At 39.7% G+C, this 24,799-nt stretch overlaps 1 protein-coding gene across 1 annotated transcript; it reads left to right on the forward strand.

Moving 5' to 3' along the window:
• The first annotated feature begins 15,910 nt into the window (after positions 1-15,910).
• Positions 15,911-17,533, forward strand: LOC109624241 (T-cell surface antigen CD2-like). The gene has a single exon (XM_020078787.2). The coding sequence runs from the start codon at positions 16,080-16,082 to the stop codon at positions 17,067-17,069; it is 990 nt and encodes a 329-aa protein (XP_019934346.2). The 5' UTR covers positions 15,911-16,079; the 3' UTR covers positions 17,070-17,533.
• The last annotated feature ends 7,266 nt before the right edge of the window (positions 17,534-24,799 follow it).

Here is a 24,799-nt window from a genome sequence, read left to right on the forward strand (position 1 = left end):
GCCAAGTGGGGACAAACAAGTCTTCGGCATTCGTTGAGCAGCTTTGGATTCATATTTGGGCTGTCCATTGGTTCTATACTTTGTTGGAAAATTGTTGAAGGTAATTGATCAGCTGACTGGTAAACATGCGAGTCACCAGACCATAACTCGAGATTTTTTAACTAACCCATACTAATTATAAAAAAAACACTTACTTCAGCAACTAAACACAACCATTACCAATGAATGGATATGTGTAACAGTGCTGTTGCAAGTCAGAAACCTTACAATATGATGCCAGTTAATGTGGAACAGGTGAACAAAAAACCTCATCTTATCCTGCCATTATAAAAATCACCTCTTTGAGATATAACTGCATGTATTCATCATCATTTTGTCATTCGTCATTTTGCTCATGAAGGAGCTGTGGGTCTAAGCCTAGATGACTGTTTTCCACTGGGGACACCTACAGTATGTACAAACCATGCCTGTGTGTTACTTTATCATACTGTACCCCTCCAGGTATCAGAGGAATCTGTGGAATGGCTAAATAGATTGTTGACAGTCTTTTGAGCTCGCCTTGATGTAGCTGTAATCCCTTTATCTCAGGTGATAGAATGACTGCATTCATCTTTACAATAGGAGTATTCATCACTGGTGATTATGACATGAGTGGTAAAATGGCAGATCCAGGTAGGACGTGACTACTGATCAAGCCAAGCAAGTTAATCCTCAATTCCAGAGTTCTGTCTGGGTAAAAAAGCACAATGAGGGATGTCAATAAAAGAAGCTGGGGCTTTGGAACATTGCTTTAATCCACAGTGAAACCAAAGAGGCCTCTGTCACCAAGCCCTGTTTATTACTGAGGCGATTAAGGTATTGCTAGGTTAAGAACAACTTTGATCATGACTGCTGAGCTTGAGCATAAGCCAAGGCAACAATTACTAGTCGGCAGCGGGTCATTAGAAGGAGGGCTGCTGCCTACGTTCCAGACACCCCCTCCACCCCACCCCACCCCCAACCGAGCAGGACCTTTGATAACATCAAGTCCACTTCCATTCCTCCAAGCTTTGTCACAATCACGCCAAGCAAGGCTGCCAAATGCTAAGTACAACTCTGTCAGGCTCCACCAAGATCCAGCGTTCCCCACAACTGAAGAGTAGGAGTGGCCCAACAGGAAGTGTCCAGGGTGGGCCAGAGTGGGAGGCTTCAAGCCTCTGGGTGGTTAGGTCCATGGAGAGCTGCTCTGATCTGGTTCAAATGTGATGCTATCTATCTCCTGTGCTTTGCTTGGATATTTTGTTCTTATTGGTTTCCCCAAGGGGACGGTCGGTTTACCTAATATAGGAATAAAATGTGTTGTGCTTATTTTTTTAGCATGGCTCGACTTTAAAAGTGATTTGATGATACTTTACTCTCTCATTGTACTTTTTCACAGAATTTATAACTTTACTCCGATAGATAGAAAAAAAATGCAATTTGTAGGGTTTTTGTTTTGAATTTCAATAAATATTTACTAATGCATAGAGTTTTTAACTTCTGTGTTACAATACAAATATTTTACAAAATCTTCCATATATCGTTATACACATCCATGTTCATGTTGAAGGCTTTGCAGGACAAACAACATAATTAAGGTTACAATGACTCCTGACACAAGAGATACATTGCAGTTTTGCTACGCTATATTATGCTATTTTTTAATTACTTCATGCTACTTTGATACACATCACTGTGATTTCACGAATTCATCACACCACATCATTGATAATTTTTTCGACAGTCTTGACAGTGTTGTTCATTTTTGACACACAGCAACACTAAATGGGAAACAACTACCAAGCATTTTTTAATTCACAGTGAACAGAGGGCTTCAAGTAGAAATGACTGAATAGGAGAAGATTACTAAGGCTTACTCGAACTTGCTTAACTATGTGAAGAGATGAGCTACAGAAAACCGACACTGAAAGAGTTGTTTCTTCTAAATCCAGTAAAATTTTTGCCCTGAAGATATTTTAAATGAATGTTTTAGTCTGTGTGGTAGAAAACAGAGGTAGGCTCATACATTTCATCAAAGAACACTACTAAAAGGAAGATGAATTTTGTGAGTAAAATTCTTTTAAAATAATTTCTACATTTTGTTCTTAATTTTTCAAACTTTTACACATTTTCTTTCCTGCTTATAGGAGGCTAACAGATCTAAATACTTTCAAACGTGTGCAGAGGAAAACCAACCTTGTAGCAGATAACGCCTTTGATGCCCTATTTGTTGAGTTTAGTTGAAAGCTACAGTTACATGCATGGTGGTTTTGTTGAGGGTCACAGGTAATTCTGTGATATCAGCCTCGAGGAGGAAGAATCAAAGAAAATATTTTTTTTAGTTTACTCTGTCTCCAGTTGTAGTATGTGTGTGTGATAGCCTTAATTAGAGCATGAAATCAACAGAATGACCTTTGACCTATCTGTTCCTTTTACCCCTCCTGACCCTGGTCTCGAGGTGAACTAGGGTTAGGGAGGGTCAGCACAGGGTCGATATACCTGTAAACAGGGAAGTGGAAAGGATCAAAAGGCCAAGCTTCTGTTAAGAGCCTGATACCATTGGACTTTTACTAGAGTGGTGAAGATCAGGTCAGTGTTAACATAGCTCTTTATTTACTGGGTCAGGAGAATGAAAACTCTGCTATCTGTTTTATGTTTTCAGCTTCAAGATTCGAAGTAGAGTGGACTGGATCTGAAACCAGCTGTGTAGAGTTACAGACATCCTGCCAATTTTGCTTGCTAATCAACCAGCACATAGCTTGCTTCTTGTGCTAAATATGCTTGTGTAAGATCTGTAGACTCTCGTAAATCTGTGAAAGTTCCAACTCAGCAATGTTTGTTCGTGAATACGCAGCCCTGACATAATCAACAACACTCTTTTCGGGTCTGATTATGCCACAAAATTGTTCAGCCCCTACAATGTTTTCCACCCACCGCGTGGTTATTGCTTTCAGCTGGCGAGGGCAACATCGATCCCCATACTGAGAGCTTGTGCGGTACACATCACCAGGAAACAAATAGGCAGCGAGCATACCCACAGTGTTTTGGTTGAGGTCACAACTGTGAGATGATTGGCAGGAAAAATGTCAATAATAGCTCTATTTTTACCCAGGTCTTCCACAGAAGCCACAAAAGCTGACAGTTTGACAAAATTGGAAGTAAATAAAGAAGTGTTTTGTGACAGCGGTTTATCAGCAACTGCATGGGTAAACATTTTGCAACATGTGTCTTGTCTGGGGAAAGATTGAAAGTTTTAAATGCAATAGATTCACTTTCATGCAAAAGACTTTTGGGGTCTGCGTGAATTCAACAAAGTGTCTGTTGGATCATTGAACAGACTGAAACAGCTTTTGGGAGGATTTCAACTTCTCTTGCAAACCTAATCTCATATTTCCCTTTGTGTGTGTCGGGTGCAAACCCATGAAGAGGGACAATTAGTAAGTGCCTATTTGTACGATTACACTCAATTTACCCTTATCAATGTGGATCCATGTTAAAACACTAAAACACTTACTATGAACTATGTTTCATTAAATAGGGTGAACCCTAGTAAGAATATTGTCACATCAGCTTTGACTTTTCTGTATGGCCATGCAACAAATCTTTTTCATACAGTCTATCAAACAATACTTTGTTGAACTGCCAGATGTTTGAACACGAATCAGCAAAACATTCAAGGCGACATTCCCATAATAGAGTAAACAAACCAAGTTATGGCTCAGAGCTAATGCTAACTAACATGATATATCAAACAAAAGCCTGAGACTATATTAGACTAAGTTGGTGTAAAGTGTGCATTCACCCCTTTGACACTGAAAGCAGATGATGACATGATCTCAGAGCCCGACCAGGCATGGCGTCCATCTCACTTAGACTCACCCAGGATTCTTGTCTGCAGCTGCCTGTATCACCGCAGACGTCTTCATCGACTGAGGGGGTCTCTGGTCTGCAGCAGCTCTCGTTTCAAAAATCGTGGTCTCTCAAGTTTCTTAATAAGAAACATCAAGTCCTACAGCATGAAGTTTGATGCTGTATCTAAATCAAGGGAAATCCTGGTTAATTTGATTGTTTCTATTTACCGGTCAGAGGCCTATAACTTTTTCTGAAATAGAAAAATAAAATAAAGCTGCTCTAGCTCCAGCAGGTAGGAAATCATTTGCAGCATATAGTCACCTTTGAATTTAGCTAAAAATGAAGAGTCGATGCACTCAGGTTTTATGGTTGTCTCTCAAAAACTTACAATCAGCTTTAATATCGGGTTTATTACATCCACCAAGGAAGTTGTTTTTATCAGTGTTTGTTATCTGGCAGGATTATGCATGTGGTATTGGTCAGGGAAGAAACCATTAAATTATGGATTTGGAAGAAGGGGCAGATCTGGGAATAGATTTCACTTTCTTTAACATTGCGAGATAGGATGTTTCTAACCTTGTCATTGAGCTTCATGAATCTTGACTTCAAAAAAATCTGGCATGTTTAGACAACTGACATTTATGAGTGTGTTCAATTTGGTGCTCATTCAAAAAAAAAACCTGTATCTACTGAAATCCTGAACATTTTAGAGTTCCCATAAAAACTGCTCAAGCAAGTTTCTCACCCAGGTATAAACTTTAATAATGTAAAAGAGAAAGAGAAAGAAATCATGGTTCCGAATACACAACTTCCGTCCAGTGCCATCTGTTTGCTGTCATTCTCTTTGTTATCTCTCTTAAAAACTCCTTCATCCACCATCACAGATCTTGAATCATAGTACAGAAGTATTTGCTTGCTTGGAGCTGTACGTCTTTTACACTTAACACTTTCCAAGGACAAACACAAATTTACTTTAGACGCTTGAGGCCGATTTTGGAACCATAGGCGATGTTGTGTCAAGGCTTTTGGGAATGTTTTCACAAACAAAGCAAGCTAAGCGTTCCTAAAACCTCTGCTATCCCCAGATTATTCTTGAACTCTGAGTTACCTGCGCTTGGTAAGCTGTACTTGGCGGGTACAGCCGATGCTGAGAGTGGTCACGTGAAACACTGGCTGGCCTTTCTTTCATTGTTGTTCCAGATTAGAGAGGGATTTTATTCATTTTCTGCAAGTTTTGACTATAAATGGCAGGCAAAGTTCCATCAAGATTACCTCAATCGAAAATCAACTCCAATACACTGAGGATGGTTAGGGAAGTGTCTGAAGCTACAGTAAAACAATTCCGCTGCCAACAGACATTTTATTGTAGCCTGAAATATTCTTCGTGTTGCTGCAGTGCAGCTTTTCTAAATTGGGGATTTCTCCTTCAGACTTCTCCTCCATCTCTGTCTCTCTCCCCCTCTCTTTTGGCAGAAGTGTAAAGTATAGCATATCATTAGATCAGCAATCGTTCCAAGGCCTCTGCCCCCATGGCGTGTTCAGGCGTTACAGCGAGACCTCACTCTTATCGGAGACAACGCTGCATTCCACTGCAGGGCAGATGGAGTCACATTTCTCTGCTCTTCTCTGACAAGATTTACTATTGCGCCCACTATCTTTGATTTGTAGGTACAACTCTCTTTGAAACTGAAATGTTTCTTATAGTATTTACTTTGCACCCCCCCAATTAATCTGTCTCTTTTAGACTCATGGTCAAAGTTGTTGGCTTCACTTCATTTTCTACCTCTTTTTGCTTCATTAGTAATTCTGCACTCTCCCGTTTGACTGGTTCGGGAGTGGGTGACCAAACATGCTACCAAAAAATTCACTGTTCAACATTAATTAGCTCCAACTCCAACACTGCCAACTAGTGTTTTGGTGGTGTCAGTGCAGAATGCTCACAATGCCGTCTGCATGTTTAGGCTACAGTGTAGGCTCTGCATTAATCCAATGCTTGACTGCATTAACTTGGCTGAGTTGGGATGCTCTGTTGATGCTTAAGGTTTTGAGTGTGACCGTACCACAATTGGCATTTTACAACATGTTTGATGCTCATGAATTACTTTAACTATGCCACCTTGCTTTTTGGTATTATGACCAGACTTATGATATTAAATGCAGCTAAATAAAGTCTTTTACTCTATTATCAGAGCAGAGTTATTAATGTTTCCATGTGCAGCTGGTTTCTTTGGGTGTCTTGATTCAGCATGTACCACAGATCGCAGGCTACCATCAATGCATCATCAGTGTTCTTAAACAGCGTGGAGCAGCAGTTGTTGCCACTCCAGTAAGATGAATAAAAGTTGTTTTTCTAACTGAATTGAGTGACTGGCCTTTATGAGGGTTCAGGTAGCACTTTTGCCTTACAGCAAGAAAGTTCCCAGTCTTTCTGTGTGGAGTTTGCATGTTCTCTCTCTGTCTGTGAGGGTTTTCATGCAGATTAGGTCGAGCTTGATTAGAGACTTTAATTGAAAATAGGTGTGAATGTAACTGTGAATGGTCATTCATCTCTGCATGTCAGCCCTGCGATACACTGGTGACTTTTCCAGGTTGTACCCCACCTCTTGCCCCCCTGCAATGCTCCTTTATTAGAACTATTATTAGATTCAAATTGCATAATTCCTTATGCTAGTGTATTAGACCATTCAATCAGAGGTAAATGAGCCGACCTCTGTTTTTCAACTTTACCCACCACCAAAACACAGAGGCCTCAGTATAAATTAACTGATGTTTGGCAAAATGTACTGCAGACAGATTACAACCCATGAGTTAAGGAGTATGAGGATTACAAGGAAGTGACAGAATGGCTTTCTTCCTGCATTAAATCAAATCCCCCTTTCTGTCTATCTTTGTATCCGCAGACAGCCATGTCTCTGCTGCCAGGGGAAGGGCACCACCAGGGTGCTATAATCTGTTTAACCTACATGAAAGTGCTGCAAATGAAGAGACCCCTTTCTTACTGGTCACAATATCCCTCACAAAAATGGTTTGAATTGAAGCTCTGCATCAAATGAATATCTGGCCCACAAAGATAAGACTTCGTCCTCAGGAAGCCTTTGAGGAACCTCTCCCTTTGTGGGTTTGGTGATAAAACATTTCTTGGAATACAACAGTTTTTTTAAAGCCAGATTAGCTTTTTGAGAACATAAAACATCGAAGAAAATAAGGTTGTGTGTACAATCTGGCAAGGATCTCCTGCTGTGCTCATACATCAACATCTCCTGGATTTCTAAAGACTTTATACTGGGAGGCCAGGCAGATTAAGTCTGTAGAAACGACAGAGAGTCACAATCGGACATTTGTGTCCACACATGCACCTCGGGAGAAAATATTGAGGAATTGCGGAGTCCAGCGCATGTCTGAAACCAGCGTTAGATTACATGGAAAATTCTAAATATTACATCTTGTGCTCCGTTTGACCGAATAAAATCCCCAAAAGGCTGTGTGTATTTCAGCAGTATAACTGAGAAGGTTGGATGATGTTGAATCTGATACAGGCTAATCTCTGGAAAGCCCTCCTTGTTGTCATTCTCGCAGTGAAGACATGAGCAGACACTTGCCAAACACTTCAAAGCACTGGGAGGAGAACAATCACTCAGAATTACTGGTTTCCTTTTGGCTTATCCCCTGCACTGAGGAATTTCTTGCACGTAAATGGCAGTTTGCACAAATTTGTTCAGCTCGAACCACACCCAAGCATCGCTTGAGACGAACTGTCTGGTCTCACTTTCTGAAATTCCTGCAGCTGTATCACCAAATCAAGAAAGTAGTCTTTCTGTTGCTCCATCACATTGAAACGAGCGACATGACCAACAGGTTTATGATGGCTGTGAGAAGGTTTTTGATTTGTTGATCTTTTCTCACATCTGAGCCCACATCAAAGGCTTAACGCTATTCAAAAAAGGTGGAAAATATGGCATCCTCTCTTTATATGAGCTAATCCAAGCCAGGCGGAAGCAGGAGAGAGGATTGATGGATGGCCTGATAAAGAAATGTAGCTTGTGGTATTGCCAGAGATCACATTCTGTGAAGCCCTGCTTCAGAGACTTTGGTTGAGAATCTGCCACTGCTTATTACTTTTGTTTCTTATGCTCCAAGTGTGCTTGTCCACATCTGAAGCTCCAATTAATAATTTCAAATGTGAAAATTAAGAGCAGTTGGCTATACTTTACACTATAGCTATATCAACAAGCTTTCTCAAACGACATTTTCCTTAAATAAGTGTTTGTTTGAACATTGTTTCAAATGTGTCAGTGTAATATAATATTAAATTCTCAGTATTTAAATAGAGCTAATCTGCTCTTAATGACCGATTAAAGCACTTTACAGTACAGTTTTGCCATTCACCCATTCATTAATACACATTCATACAGTGCATCTCTGTACAGCATTTTCTATACACATTACACACTGGCAACTTGGGGTTCAGTATCCTGCAAGGACACTTCTGCACCTGGAATGGAGGAGTCAGGGATCAAACCACTAGTGTTTTAGTATTAGTGTTTTTTTTGTTGAAATTATACTCCTAAATCCTACAATCTTTCCTCTAGCAGCTACTTTTTTTCAACAGAAAACAACAGGCTTAAACAAAGTATCCTCTTTTATAAACTCTACTCCTAATTAGTGGGCAGCTCTTGAAATGACCAGATGTGACTCATCAGATTAGTTTTTACTAGGGGAGCAGTACACTGTTTGCTCACCATTACCTGTAAGCTCATTGAAGCCACAAGGGGAAAGTCACAGAGCTGTATCTTAAGACAAAGAAAACTTCAAGATTCACACTGCCAGATAAAGGGTTTTACTGTGTGTACACATGAACCTAAATCACTTGAGCATCTAATTATCCTTCCATTTTAAAAGCTGCTGAGACCTGGAACAGCATCATTTATAAAAAGATCTACACATATCATGCTTCCTAAGCCAAGATGCAGTGGAACCTGAGAAAGTAAAAATGTTTTCAACAAAAGTAATGAGTGAAACAAAGGGCTTTAAACTGATAAAAAATATGAACTCCTACTACTGACAGAAAAGGGGAAATAAGACAGAAATTTGTCAATGAAGGAATTCAACATCAAAATCACCTGGCAAAAGGATGGGTTTTGCTATAATGTTCAGGTTTGGAAGGATTTTTAGCAAAGCAAAGAAAAAGGAAGGCCCCTGGAACAAGTGGGATGCTTCATCTGTTGAGGATTAACTGTTCATTCATCATAAAGGGAACGTGCAGACCACAGGATAACCTTCAGGCAAGTACAAATGACATAATCAGTGATGAAATCTCAGAAAACAAGTGTTTGTTCATTCTCTCCAGCTGTGCAACAAACTCGCTTTAACTGAATTTCTGGACTTGGCTTTGAACTTTAAAGTCTTGTTTTGATAAAACCTGGAAAATAATTGTCAAGGGATTGATTTGGTGTAAACTTGAGACATGTTGTAAATGTAGATTTTGGACGTAATTATACGAAACTACAGTAACTTAATGGAGAACTGGAGCTTATGGTCTCTTTCAAAAATCCTCCTCAGTCTTTGTTGGTTAGTTGAAGAAAACAACAGAGAACAGATGCCCTGCAGCCATAAAAAAGGGAAAAAGGGTAACAAAAACAAATCCTTTTCAGTTGTTTAAACTTGAACTCCAGCAGACTGATGGGAGGTAGGTTTTGGGGTCATCGGTGCCAGAAGGATTCCCCTTTAAGCGTTGCCTCCATGCGCACATCAAAGCTCTTCAGCCTCTGCAGATAGCTGTTCCAACCCTGTGAGCAAAAACAGCTGGGCCCGAGCAAAACAAAGATGATATAAGCGGCTTCCTCCTCAATGGCAACATCGGAGCAGTCAGAGATGATAAGCCCCAGCCCTTATTGTGTTTGAAGCGCAGTGTCCCCCTCTCCACCACCAAAAAACCAGACAATTTAGAGTCCCATGTAATGCAAGAGGAAATATAAACTGTGATCTTTTGAACCCTGTCAAAAGAAAAGGTCTGGCTTTTGTCTCTATGGCCATTTTGGGGAAGTAGTGGGAGTGACTTTGACTTGCAGGGACTGTGATCATTTAAAACATTCAAACATGCCATCATGTCAGCAAGGGGGAATAAAGGAAGGATATAAAGGAGCTACACAGGATATGATGGGAAATAAAAATGATATACACAAGATTCCTTTCTGGAGTTTAAAGTAGAACAAATTGTTTCCTTGTTTTTCTGTTGCTCATCTAAATCAGCCCTGACAGACTCCTGCGGTTTCAGTGAAACACAACAGTTCCATGTGTGTACTTCCTGAGACAAATAAGACTCAACCAGGTTCTTAACATCTTCCATGTTACTTCACCACACCTACTGATGCAACGCAGACAACATTTTCACAATCCAGGTTTCCTTCTCAAACTAAGACACGAGTGCAATGAAAATCAGACACAACACTGAGCATGTTGATGGACATGGCAGCCAAATAAAAAAATACTTCTCAAATGACTCAAACTGGGAGAAGCAGAACAGACTGAGTAGTCTGTGGTGACTGCAAATCTTTCATATGAACAGAAAATCTTCTTTTAAAAGAGGACATTTTCCTGGATGGCACCCAAGTTGGAGGTAAACATTTTTGGTGGGATGGACAATTTCCCGTTGGATTTATCTGACAGTGCTCCAGGCCTGAAAGACAAGGGGCAATGGATCCAACTTTAGAGGTTTCTCAAGTCTTGGTAGCACACACAAGATATTTTCTTTTTTCAACAGAAAACAATTATCTAAATTACCTTATTCCCCCAAATGTAAAGGTATAGCCATAGTAATCTCTATTAACCGATTCTGTGTGAATATGCAGAATTTGTAGATGATGGACAAGATGTTCTGGTTTTCATTTCTAGTTTGACAGATCACATTTGAGCAGGCTTTGACCACAATTAAACTGACTGAAATGCATCTGCAATCAGCTTTTTTCATCTACATTCATATGCAGAAAGCTATATATATGGTGGCTCAGTGGACAGGCTTTTCTATGTGGAGTTTGCATGTTCTCCTCGTGTCTGCGTGAGTTTTCTCTGAGTACTCTGGCTTCCTCCCACTCTCCAAAGACATACAGATTGGGGTTAAGTTAACTTTAAATTGACCGTAGGTGTGAATGTGAGTGTAAATGGTTGTTTGTATCTGAATGTTGGTCCTGTGATTCGCACAATGTTAGTTGGGGCTTGGCTCCAGCTCTGCTCAAAGGCTGCACTGATGATGGATGGATTATAATTTGTTTCCTGATCATGCCAGTTCTTTGGCTGTATTTGTTTGGATTAGGCCCTTACAAAGCATCTTCCCTCCAGTTCAAGGTAACAGCACTTGACTGAAGTAACATCACTGTCCCCCCCGATTACATTGACTTTGGTGAGCAGGAGGGGCCAGCACCCAGACCCCCCCCCCCCCCCCCCCCCCCCATCCCCTCGGGGCCATCCTGAGCCACAGCCACGTCTGGTGAAAGTGTGGGGAAGGGATCTCACAGCCAGGCTGTTACGCCTCCATCTGGGCCCCTGAATTAAACATCAGCTAGGCAGATGGGCGCCCTGCCTCTAGAGCTCAGAGGACCAGGAACTGAGGCCAATTAACCCGTGCCCGGTCTATTCAGACGTTACTTTGTAGCCAATTAACAGGGCATGTTACAGAAGGGGATTAAGAGGGATGATAAAATGATTGGGTTTGATCTGACAATGGGAGAAAATACTGATTGAAAGTATCACTTTGACCTTTGCAATTAGTGCAGTCATCATGAACTAATAGATTCATAAAACATGCCATGGATAATAATAATGATAGTTTAGTTTACTTCTGTTTCCCTAAAGTTTCCAAAGGCACCCACTGCAGCTCAGTTCCCCTTAAATAACTCTGTTGTCCGTCTGGTGTGAGGAAAGACTGCAGATGAGACGAAGACAGGAATCAGTAAATGACAAGAGCAGAAGGGAACTGAAACAGGAATCAGTGTCAGCTTCATGAGTGTCCCTAAAAAATATGTATGAAATGTATTTTTGTAGTCTGTAAGAATTAGTGATGCATTTTTCATTGTTTTGACTTTGCTCCAGTCTGTTGAATTTGAAATAAACCCTTTCTCTGAGGTAAAGTGTTGCCCTCAGTTAAAAATTAAAGTCAGTGATTGGACCTCAAAGTCTAAGGAGGTTTCACGCCTGACAGTCACAACCAAAGTTGATGTCTTTGTTTGGTTTCACATTTATGTTGTGAATTTAAAGAATTTAGTTTGACATATGTATGTCCCCTCATACCTACTTGCATTGGCTACCTATAGATTGGTTTGTACAGAGAGTTTGATCTGAACTGAGACCACTTCCTTTGGTCTGTTGGTCTAGACCGTGGTCTGAGGCACTAAACTGAAAAGTCAGAAGGTCTGGGGTCGGTGTGAAAGTGCCCTTAAACCCAATTGAATGTAAATACAAAGTGCTGAATCACAGAAGCAAAACAAAACTGTGCTAAAACTGTAAAACACTGAGGTGTGCATTCAAGTTAGTAATCCAAAATGTCCACGTATATGTCTGTGCAATTTTCCTCATAATTGGTTTTGATTTATTAGTGAAATGTGTTGGTTTTGTAAGAGTTACATAGAAACCAGATGGATCATTACTGAACATAAAACCTTACACTATGAAAGAAAAAAAATCTGATAAATGTTTTCATTTTCTCGATTCATTTATCTTCGGCTGGTTGTGCTGACACAACTGCAGTGGATACTAAAACTGTAAAAAGCTGGGTCATGAAACTTCCAGCTGACGGGCGCCGTTGCATTTTTGTTTCCGTTTTTTTGTGGTTTTTGCTGCCAGGTCCTGCAAGATGGAACTGGTGTTGCAGACGTTGATCAAAAGAGGTGCTGAGTGTGGACAAGGCACCTTCCTATGGCTCATGTCAGCTGTGATATAAAACTCAAGCTTACCGTAGGTCTGCTCACCTCTTCTTAAACCTCTACGTAAACCTGGTGCTTTCGACTCTGCACGCGCGGCACACTGTCAGATGGCAGATATAATCTTTACAACATTTTTAACTAGGAGTTCATTGCATTCAGCTCTGGGTACACCCCTCCCCTGAATAGCTAACATTTTACATCAATCTATTCCCTCGGGGGAGGAAAAAGTGTAATGACGGTGAAACGGAGAGAAACAGGTGTTCTTCTTGTTGCGGGTATCTTTTAAGGTGTTGAGAGTCTCACAAAGAGTGTGAATCACTGCTAATGCATGAGATTATAGTTGTGTGGTGTAATGTGAACTCCTTCCAGTGTAACTTGAGCCAACACAGTTACAGATGCAGTGTTGTGTGGGTTGAGGATGGCATGAGTTATGGGATGATGTTGGTTTACTGGAAAAGCTGCAGGGGGTTTACTGAAACTTCATTACAATGTTTGGACTGCATTCAAAAGCAAATTGTTTATTTAACAACATGAAACAATGTTTCAGACACACTAAATTAAAAACTCAAGGGAGCTGAAATTAGCCTGAGCTATGAACATTTTTGGATTAAAACCATTCAGTCAAATAAGGTCAGAATGTGACTGGATCTGACTGGAGCCTCTGTTATGGTTTGTTAAAATGAAATCAAATGTTGTGTGGCTTAGAAGGAGATGTATTGGAATAATGTGATTTAAATTTTAAATGATAGCATCACCACCATCTCTAATTACAAACATGCTCACTCTTTAGTTAAGCTGCTCAGCAGAGGCCATTAGAACAAAAGCATTTACAACAAATATTAACACGAGGTGGTGGCCTTTCATTATTCCGCTGCTTTATCAAAAAAAGGCAGCCGTGACTAAATCAATTTAGAGCCGACAAATAAAAATCATCTGTATTCTTTGACAAAGAAAAAACAATAACTTGAATAAATAGTGGAAAAGCCAACATGGAAAATACATGACTGACAGTAAATCTTTAAACTACCTTCATGTATTTCAATAAATTAATATTCAGCATTGTGTATATCTGAAATATTCCACTGTGATTTGATGACTGTGTTTTGTTTGCAAAGCCATAACACACTTTCCTATTTAATGGTCTGTTTTTAAGTCAAATTAAAGCTGCATTAAATAAAATCTGAACCCTCAGAGAAGAGTTGCCTTAGCACATACAGAACTTTATGAGCAGCATGTCTGTGGCCGCCTGACTAATGTCCAACACTGACTTTTGTTTTGTTCTTTTTGCTTCTTTGGTCTTGTTTGCTCGTGTTTGAATCACCAACTACTGAGGAAAACATCTGTGTTTCAGCTGCTTCACCAGCCACTCAGTCACTTTCAACCCTGGCAGGTACACAATTAGCTTGTTTGAGCTTGTTTGCTGTGATTCTCAGTGGAAGTACAGGTGACACTATCATAGTCATTTGATTCAAAGGATGGACTTCTACAACAAAGTTCTGACAGGCAGAGTTTTGAGTGGCATATGCCAACCAGTTCCTACCCATAGACTTGACTGGCTGATTCTAAAATGATTGAAACTATCTACTGTCTAACCTGATTTCAGAGGGAAACATTGTACTTTTAACTCCACTAAATCCATTTCAGCTGCAATTTACTGTACATAACAGACCAATATTATTGATATTAAATACAATAAACAAATAAATGATGACATAGGCCCTTATTCATAAATCACAGTTTTTTTCATAGGGCTTAACAAGGTGCGACATCCTCTGTTCTTAAGCATCAACAATAGTCAGAAAAAAATACCAAAAAAAACCTTACTAACAGGGGAATAATACGTAGAAACCTCAGAGAGAGCCACGTGTGAGGGATCCCTCTCACAAATTACAATACTTACAACACTGATTAGAATTTTTTAACATAATGGAAAGGTGTGTCAAAGTATTTGTACGTAAGAAAATGTCTGATAGAGATGAAGGAAGCTAATAACCATCATCAACTCTAAAAAAAAAAAATTTGGTGTAAATGATATGTAAAGTAATGTAATGGGAGAATATAGAATTTAATAGAATTTGTGTGTAGGCATATTGTATATCAAGCAATCTTGTTGTAATCGTAGTCCATGTGTACAAGTAAATAAAAGAAGCCCTACATGTTATTGTATTGTTGTTACATAATTGCAACAATATATTGTATTATATTTGTTTTCTACACATGAAAATATCAATGATTATACTTAATCGTGATTCTGTTGCGCGCATATAACATAATAATGCAAAGTATTTTTTGATGCTCTGGGTAAAATTTTGAATACTTATAAACTTGTTTTAGAGTATTTGTTACTGTTTTTAGAAAAGTAAAATATCTATGTGTCACGCATCATGACTGCATTAAAGGTCCAGTGTGTAACATTTAGGTGAAAGGATCTATTGGCAGAAATTTAATGTAGAATAATTCTCATGATGTTTTCACTAGTTTGTTTCATCTAAATTGTATGAATTGTAGTTTTCTTTACCCTAGAAAAGACCCTTTATATTTAAATACTTTATATTTACATCGAGGGGACCCTCTCTACAGAGGCCGCCATGTTTTTTACATTAGTCCAGACTGAACAAACTAAACACCTTTTGAGTTTTTATGACAACTGAAGCTACCACAGGTTCTTTTTCATGTTTGGAAGGAGAGGGTGAGGTGAGGGGTGTTCAGCTGCAACATGCAACGTCAACACTAGGTATCACTAAATTCTACACACTGTAATTTTAATTATGGCTATGTATTCATTATTTTGACTTAAGACTACTTATATTGTGACACCTTTTCTCACTCTCCCTTCTCTTCTTTCTTTTGTTATTGTTTTTCTTTCCTCTACTTTAAGTATTTGTGTTTTTTAGGAACTTTAGAAATACTTTGACCACAATTGTTTTGCCATCAGGTCATGCCTGGAATCATCATGGTACGTAACCACATTACATATACAAGCTGCAGATTTCTAAACACATGATTGAAACACAGGAGTGGAAACTGGTAGTTGACACATGACTTTAGTCATCTTCTGAGAACTGAAACTAGACTCTTGGCTAATAGATTTTCCTTCCTGCTGAAGAGTCACCTCTCTTGGCATTTGTCATTTGTGTGCCACTTATATTTTGGGTCGTCAGTGTGAGGTCTCATCTTCACAGGACGGCATCTCAATCACTGCTTGAATGGATTAGATCACTCAAGTGATTGATTATTAATCACAAATTTCTTGACAACATTCAGAAGAGACATCTTGGGCTCCCTTTATTTATCATGGCGTGTTTTGCTGTGATCATTCTGTCTGGATTCGTCAGCATCTCAGCAGCAAAGGAAGCATTCGAACTCTATGCTGCAGTTGGACAGAGTCTGACTCTGCCTCTTGACTTTGTGGGACTGTCAAACAGACATACGCTGAGATGGACCCACAATAAGACAATCGTGTTTTTCGGACAACAAGGCCGAGTGAATGTTGGAAAGCCAGGAGATATTTCTGCAAACGGATCTCTTCAGCTGAAGAACCTGCAGTTCTCCAGTGCAGGCGCTTACCAAGCAGTTGTGTTAAATCCAGACGATACTTTGGCTAAAGAATGGCAGGGTCGTCTCTTTATGATGAGCAAGGTATCAAAACCTCAACTAACTTATGTGTGTGACGTCAAGTCCGGCGCTGCTGATCTAAACTGCAATGTAGCCAAACCTCAGGGTTTGGATTTCTCATGGATGCTCAATGACGTGATGTTAACAAATGAAATAAGACAAACGTTGAGCGTGTCGTTGGCGCATATGAAAGGGCCAAGGGGCTTCTCATGTAGCATCGCAAACAAAGTCAGCAGGGAGAGGAGCAACACTGTTCATCCAAACTGCAGAAGTCCATCACCGAATTTGCTTTGTTTTCCATCCAAAACTGTTTTTGCAGCAGTCACAGGAGGAGTGAGTGTGATTCTGCTTCTGATCGTCATTATCATCGTATTATTAATCTACTACAGACGTAACAGGACTCAAACAGGACTCAGGGAGAAAGGGGACGTCAGAATGCTTTCTCTAAACAAGCAAGAGCCGGGTTCCATCAGCCCAGAGTATGAGACCATGCACCCGACTGAGGATCCTCGTCCCCCGAGCCCCAAGCCTTCACCGAGAGCCAGTTACCAAAATGTTTCTCCACCCGAAGCACAGACTGGAAACAGCCCTCTGCAGCTGTCCACTGTCACTGAGTCAAAACAACCTTCACCTATGCCGAAGCCGAGGACCAAGAAATCAAATATCTGAATGTGTCTCCCTCAAGAAACTTTCAGTGACAAAAAAATCCAACTATTTGTGGCTCTGAAACATGCGACTGAAAGTTTACAGTTTAATCCTGCATAGTCTTTATCACTGTAACAATATCTTTGTAGGACTGATGGGTTAAATCTGCTGTAAATGTGACATGTGGCGTTGTAAGAAGTATAGAAGAGCAGAAGTGTGATTCCTGCTACATGTTAATTTACAATAAACTGTGCTGGAAGAATCTTAGTATCGATATACCATTCTAATGTGACCATTTTAGTGTATGTTAATAATGTCATTGTATCTGCTATTAATTCCATAACTGCAACGCTGATGTTTCTTTGTTCAAAAATTAAGAAAATTATATTTCAGAATGAGAAAAGGTTTTGGTTTTTTAGATGGTGCAGTAGATTGTGGATGAGGAGGGTTATATTCGATATTTTTATTAAAGTCAACAAATCCAAAAACCAAAGTCTTGTTCTGTCTTCCTAACTTCCTTAATCCTGTCTGTGACTTCCTGTCTGAAACTCAGACATAAAGTTTAATTGTTCATATCATTTACTTAACAGCAGGACAGTGTAGAGTTTAGTTTCTCAAACAAGAGTAACTTGTGTATTTATTGGGGACTGTACTTTCAACACTTTTGTTGCTTTAGTTCCTGTTTCCGACTGCAAAATAAACTGCAGTGTTTTCATGAGGAAACATAGTTACAGTAACTCAAGGAGTGTTTTCACCCATTCTAGTTTAAAATAACTTTTGAAGAACAGTAAAAAGAGTTCTGTCAGTTCAATTCATTATTGCTTTTGTCCTTTTCATGAAATGTAACGACATCCATACAGAAAATCACCAGACTTTAACGATTTGTACACATGTAGGGAGACATCATGTGACATGACTCCATAGGGGGGTTGTCGCTGTAGGGGGCAGGGCAAATGTCAATGACAGGATTCTGACAAGATGGGAAATCTGAGTCATTTAAGTTCTCTAAATGGGTTTAATATATATTTAAAGACTTCCTAAAGTTAAAAATAGACAAACTAAATAGATGTAGCATATGATCTGCAGTTGTCAGACAGGAGTTAATGGCAAACACAGTCTGTCCCTGTCTGTTCTAACTGATTGTCTAACTTGGACATAATTCAGCTCTCTAGGACAGAAATGATCCAAAAAGTACAGAACAATTTCTGTCCTGTGTCCTGTGTCCATTGGTCTCACCAAAACGGTGTGAAAGCATTTATCAGAAAAAGTCACAGTGGTCAAAAGTGCAAAAATTACAAGAATTCATTATTGGTATTCTGTGAGTAAGATGAAATTGACACAAATAGAAACAAAAAACCTTAACATGTCTTTATCTCTTATCCAAGATCCTTCAATCCTTCAAGATTAATAACCAGGTTTCATGTAATACAACCACACTGTGTTTACACATATGGTTTGTTACAGATAAAGTTAGAATGACTGATCTTTACATCTCTGTTTGTATGAAACCTATTGAGCAGCTTATCTGTGTCAAACGCAGCCCCTTTGTTCAAGCCTCTTACACGTCAGCATTCTTGCACTTATTAAAATTTGCTTGCTTGCAAGAAGTTATTAAAGGGGAAAAAAATCAATAGAGGGATGGATTAGCTAAGGCAAATATCTGTTATCTCCAATGGGTAAATGGTAATCCACACATGAAAGTGTTTGCTCTCTCGCTTAATGCTGTGTGACAGCCACACAATGGAATCCCCCTGAGCGTCATCGCCTAAAACTTACAAGCCAATGTCATCTTTTGTCAGGGCCCCCGCTCCACTCCTGCTCCCTTTACATGGCTGAAATTTCAGTCCAGCCGGCAGGGATTTGGCAGCAAAGCTGGTATCTGCTCCTGGAACAATGTCATTTGTCTTCCTTGAGAAACACTGAGACTTGGCTGGCAGCGCGCCAAGTCACTTCCCCTCGCCTGCTAAAAATGTATGTGATATACATAGTTAGACACAGCAACATACATGCACATACATAGGCATGTGTATTCTCACACACATTTTACATATGTAACTGACAACACACAAGAGAGGGGGGCGATAAAACTTAATGAAATACATCTCATACGTCTTCGCTCGAGCTGCCCTGGATATGGAGGGAAATACTTGTGAAATGTGTTTAATCAGTGGCTCTTGGAGTCTAAAGGATTTACCCTTTGATCTTTGGAGTGCGTGTGTCCAGGAAAAGGGTCAATTATCCATGGAAGGTATTTATACTCATGTCAGATCACTCCTGTTACAGGTCTTTAGTTGTCATGTGCTGCCAAGTCTGGGGGAACATGAAAAAACCAAATCAGAAAATCAGAGGTCAGCCAGAACCGTGGCCTTTTTCATCAGATTTGTCTGAAAATACAGAGATGATTACGACCGTTTAGCATTCTTCAGCAAACACGGCATTCTTTGACCTCAGGCCTTTTTCTAAAAGTTAAACCAAACAAAGCGATGAGTTAGTTAACCGGTAAATGGACTCATTTTTTCTAGTTTTAACGACCACTCAAAGAACTTTATAGTCACATTTATCTTTTAACACAAGTATTCATGCAGTGCCTCTATATATAGAGCTTCTGCATCCATCAGAAGCCATTTTCCAACATTAACTCCAGAAAATGTCCGCACCCAATTTGCTCCTTCACACATGAGGAACACAGCAGGACATTGTCTGGGTCAAACGTGTTAACAACTGTAAAATGTCCGAAACATTCAGGCCAGGGGTGGCGCCTGGATAGAGCAGGAAGGACATAATATAAAAATTCCAGTGCAGAATTCACGTGTTTTTGTTTTACAGTACATCAACACTTTGACCCTCATCATCAAAATCTCGAATATTGTTGTTATTCCAAGTTGACATATTTTTCTGTGCCTTCTTCGTGTATAGCACTTTTTTTCAACCTAATTTATTTGTATTTCATTTGTTTTTTTTCACTTTTGCCTCTGATGTGTGTTACAGACATCATCAACACTCGCTAGCTGCAAATTTTATCTGAGAAAAGTTTTAGAAAATCAATCAAACAACTCAAACATTTGCCTTCTCACATGCAAACCCTCTGCACAGGAACAATTCCCTTTTTCTTGAAAAAAAGCAAAATGGCCAATTACTGTTTAAACCAAACCTGTGTTGGTTTAACCTTTGGCTTAATCTTTGGGGAGCTTTGCCATCTGACTTCATATACAGTCTGTGGGCTATTGAGATTCAACTGACTTGACTTGAAATACTGTTTATGTTGATTTAGACTGAAATGATTTATCACCAATTTCAATACATCAGGTGTTTGTGTGTGTGTGTGTGTGTGTGTGTGTGTGTGTGTGTGTGTGTGTGTGTGTGTGTGTGTGTGTGTTTAATCTCCACACCAAATGGCTAACACACGATTAGCAGGTTAATGTTTGCTTCATCAAACATTACATTTAGCAGAGAATGGGTGAACTAATCTCAATATAAGGACGTGTTTGTGGGTTGGAAAGTTCAGACCAATGTTAGTAATGTTTAGCTTGAACCAAAGACTGTATATAAAGATGGATGATGCATCTTCACGTCCTCCCACTTTCCAGACATGAAGCCAAAATAACCTGGATACAAATGCTGCCATCTTGAGCCAGAGTCTGTGCAGTAGTGATCGGGGGATGGAGCCGGGGTATTGAGGTCTTAACGATATGTGCACTTTTACAGCTTCAAATAATTTGCTAAAACCAAACTTTAGAAAAATGAGCAGTGGAACAAACAAACAAACATCAGTGTGATAACAACTAAATTAATTAATGACAGAAACCATCTTTGAATAGAAGTCATTGGACGTGTACTTTTACTTTTTAGTTTGGTCCATGTCCTGTGTTGGAGGGCGTGATGAAGGACCTATACTGCAGTCAGCCATCAGGGGGCGATCGAGGCGCTTCACTTCTGGGGAGTTGACATGTCGTCCATCTTTATATACAGTCTAGGGTTCAAACCTATAGATCTGTCTCTTGGGATAACAGGGATAGATTAAATGACTAAATGTTTGGTATTCATATGATTCTGTTATTCTTATGAATAAATACACAAAACACAGTACAAGTAGAGGGTCATAACTTAAGTGTATTTTTAACATGACCAGGGATCCAAATAAAAACTGGAGACAGCTGTAGATTCGAAGGGATTTTCCAAGCACTATCTTCATCAGCAGAGCAGACACGTGAAATTATGGCAGATCAAAGCCAGGTCCTTCCAACTGGAGGGCTTTTGGTATGAGACCTTAAAGAACCTGAGTTGCTCACACGAATGATGCACAGTCTGAGAATCATCAAGGAGAGGTCACCTCCACCTCTACATTTCAGTTGATATGAAGTGCAAACCAAAAAGCTTGAATGACCACACATCCTGCCCTCAGAAATGTGATCACAGGTTTTTCTTTGTCATGGTTACACAAAGATAGCTTGTTTAATCTCTGTTTGGAAAAGGATTTTACAGTATATCCCTAACAGAGCAGTTCCTCAGTCTGGTCCTTGCATTTTCGCTAAACACTACATGATGCCATGAAAACCCATGACCAACAGGCTTCCAGCACATCTCAGATCTGCAGCAAAATCATTTTATAATTTTCTTCATGGTGACTCATGAAAGTTGAAAAAGTACATGTTTTCCAACAGGACGTTGGAAGAAAAATGGAGTTTGATTGCCTTGAAGGGTCTTTGGATTCAGTTTAATGTTCCGCTAATGTCTGCACATTAAAAACAACAGTTCATCCAAATCGAATTTTGTTTGTTTTGTAGGTCTTCTGAGGTCATGAAGTACAAATACAAACATTCATAATGTGTCTGGCTAAGGCTTTGTGTGGGCCTTCATGAGGGACAAATTTACACTTACCACCCCAATGAAAATGCAGAAAATGCTGGTTGAGTTTCCCATTTGCCAGTTGCAACAGTTAGAGATGCATGTATGACTCACCCTGATACGGTATAATGTGTTCAGAGAGTGAGACATCATACAGGAAGAATCATCATGACAGCAAGGAGAACAAATATTCACATAATTTTATCGTAATGCCTCGACAGCTGAACTGAGCCAAGATGGCGTGTGAAAGAGAAAAGGCTGTGAAAACAACAGATGTAGAAACACTGCTGCCTCTTCATAAAGGAATGTGACGACACCACACTCTATAGACATGAACATTACTGCTCTCAGCAGATTAGTTTGTAATGGAAAAAATGTCAATACCAATTAAATTAAAATGGACTTATCATACATGTGAAGACTCTGCATCCACCAGGAATATTGAGTTCTGCACTTTTGCTAACTCCAGTGTTGTCATGGTGAGGGTGTGGACAACCGTGTGCCTCCTCCATTACAAGTGATACAGGTACACTGATACTAGTATCATTAGCCCCAACCAAACATGTCACTACTGTGGCAACAGAGTTTGATCCCTCACTGGTCTCCCCCCGGTCGATGTGTAATGGAGGTCAGAGTCAAGCTGGAGGACTCACCACCACCCAATGCAAAGAGACTTAAGACAATTCACCCTGGTGGTTAAAACTTTCCAGAACTGATTTGTAACTTTTTGGTCTGTGCCACATACTGTAAATAAGTTTATAACAAGAGGTGACCCGTCATCTTTCCAGTAAGTCAAGTTTGAACAAATTCTGATAAATTTAGAAACATTACGGTGTTATAGGCCCCTTCAAATCATGATATATCTGAGTGCTGTGAATGAATGTGGTGAAAAGTCCGATGAGGTTGAACTGATCAGTCAGCAGATCATGTGATACATCTGCCACATTGCACACGACTGCAAACTGTCTGTTGTGCTTTATAGAGTAAATTTGGAGGTTAAGCAGGTCATAAGGTTAGGATCAGTATTTTGTATATTTCATTTTTGGAATAAACAGCAAGAACTCAACATCACGATCCACTTGAAAACTCCCAGATAACTGCCAGCTGTTCTTCCCTCTCTTGTTTGAAAGAGCAAAAATAAACAGGTTACTGGCTGGTTAGAAAACTCATGCAGTCCATTACACTGACTCTAAAACTGAACAAATCCCCATTATTAGTGCCATCAACCAGGCTTTGCAATTAAAATAGTCGTAAGCCTAAATAAATCCTGTTTATGTTAATGTCCCATTAACCCTCTGATGTGTTGGGGGGGGGTTATGGCAGAAATCCCCTTCCAGGTTCCCATATACAGTCAAACAAACAACACACTTAAAATAAAATAATAATAACAAAATAATAAAACTTTGTTCCTATAGCATTTATGTAAACAAAGTTATGAAGTGCTTTGCAAAATAGATAGGAATAAAACAACACAGGACAAAATAAGAAGGATAATGTAAAAGAAAATATTAAAAACAAACAAAATCCATTAAAACCAGTTAAAATCTGGCATTAAACAGGTTCCATAGCTGCGGGCCAGATGGTGCTAAGCTTTAAAATTTATTAAAACAATCTTAACATCAATCCTAAATATAACTTGCAGCCAATAACGTGAGACAAGAAATGAAGAGTTATGGGCTCTAAGCTTGGTGTTGGTTAAAATGTGAGCAGCAGAATCCTGCACCAGCTGAAGATTAACAGGATCACATCAGTTTTTAATGTCAAAGTCTGTGTTTTTATTAGTACTGAGGTATCTCTATTACTTTACTGAGTGTGATTATGTTAAGATGGTGTGAGAGATGTCTGCAGTGGTTAAAGGAGGTTTTTCAGGATGTTTAATCCTGTGAGGTTTTTTTATCCCTCACCAGGGATATCTCACTGCTCGTCTCCATCCTGGACGCTGCCACGAATTCCAGGTGAAGCTTGTGCACGGAGATGAGTCTAAACAAACATTCCAGGAGAATCAGCTGCAGACAACAGCAAGGGGCTAAACTCCAGACCACAAACCCTGTAAAGCAGGCCTATCATTTCCAGCACAACCACAGCTCTGTAATAAAAATGCTTCCATCAGCCAAATTACCCATCCACAGACTTACACCTGATATAAATCAGATGCAGGAAAAATTCCACCTCCAGCTCTAATAAGCATCTCTTGTGCATAGACTAAACGCTCATACTGAGATCAAACATTCCTGTAACATTCTTGGAGATGAAGTGTGCGTGCATGTGTATGTGTGTGTGTGTTACATAAATTACAACCTGGCAGAAAAACAAAAGAAGGAAAAGTCAACACCCCGCTGCTTATGATATACATTTTGCACAATAAGACCTTTTTGCTTTGACATGTATGGTAAAATCATTTAAGATGACACTCTCAGATAGCTATAATTTCTTTTGAGGAGCACCACGAAGAGATCATTTGGATTGTCTCGGTCTACAAGCCTATCTCACGACAGAGAAAACAATCCCTTAAGCCTTATTGTGCGTGTGGATTCATGCAGGGATAACAGCATGTCAGTGAAGGGCCGTGCAACAATAGGTTAAGATGAGAGAGGTGTAAAGGTGCGACAGAGGGCCAACAACACAAGGCTTTGCTTTGGCTGTGCCGTGACTATCAACCTAAGCATCAACACAACACTCCTGCGGCCTCTCTGTGTGGCCTTGGTTTCTTCAAACGTCTTTGAAAAGGTACACTGCGCTTTGCAGTGGCCTCATAGTAGAAAACTGCCTTGAAAAAGTTTATGACTGAAACAGATAAGAGCTTTGGGGGGGAAATGTGTGATTGCAGGTTTATTGCAGCCATGGAGACAAACTGGTTGAGTGAATTGATAGATAAAAAAGCCAAGTAAGGTCAAGAATTGAAATGTACA

The sequence above is a fragment of the Paralichthys olivaceus genome, chromosome 7 (assembly GCF_024713975.1).
Source record: "Paralichthys olivaceus isolate ysfri-2021 chromosome 7, ASM2471397v2, whole genome shotgun sequence".
Classification (NCBI taxonomy): Eukaryota; Metazoa; Chordata; class Actinopteri; order Pleuronectiformes; family Paralichthyidae; genus Paralichthys; species Paralichthys olivaceus.

Coding starts and splice junctions, on each gene's coding strand:
- LOC109624241 (XM_020078787.2), top strand. CDS start 16,080: ATGGCGTGTTTTGCTGTGATCATTCTGTCTGGATTCGTCAGCATCTCA.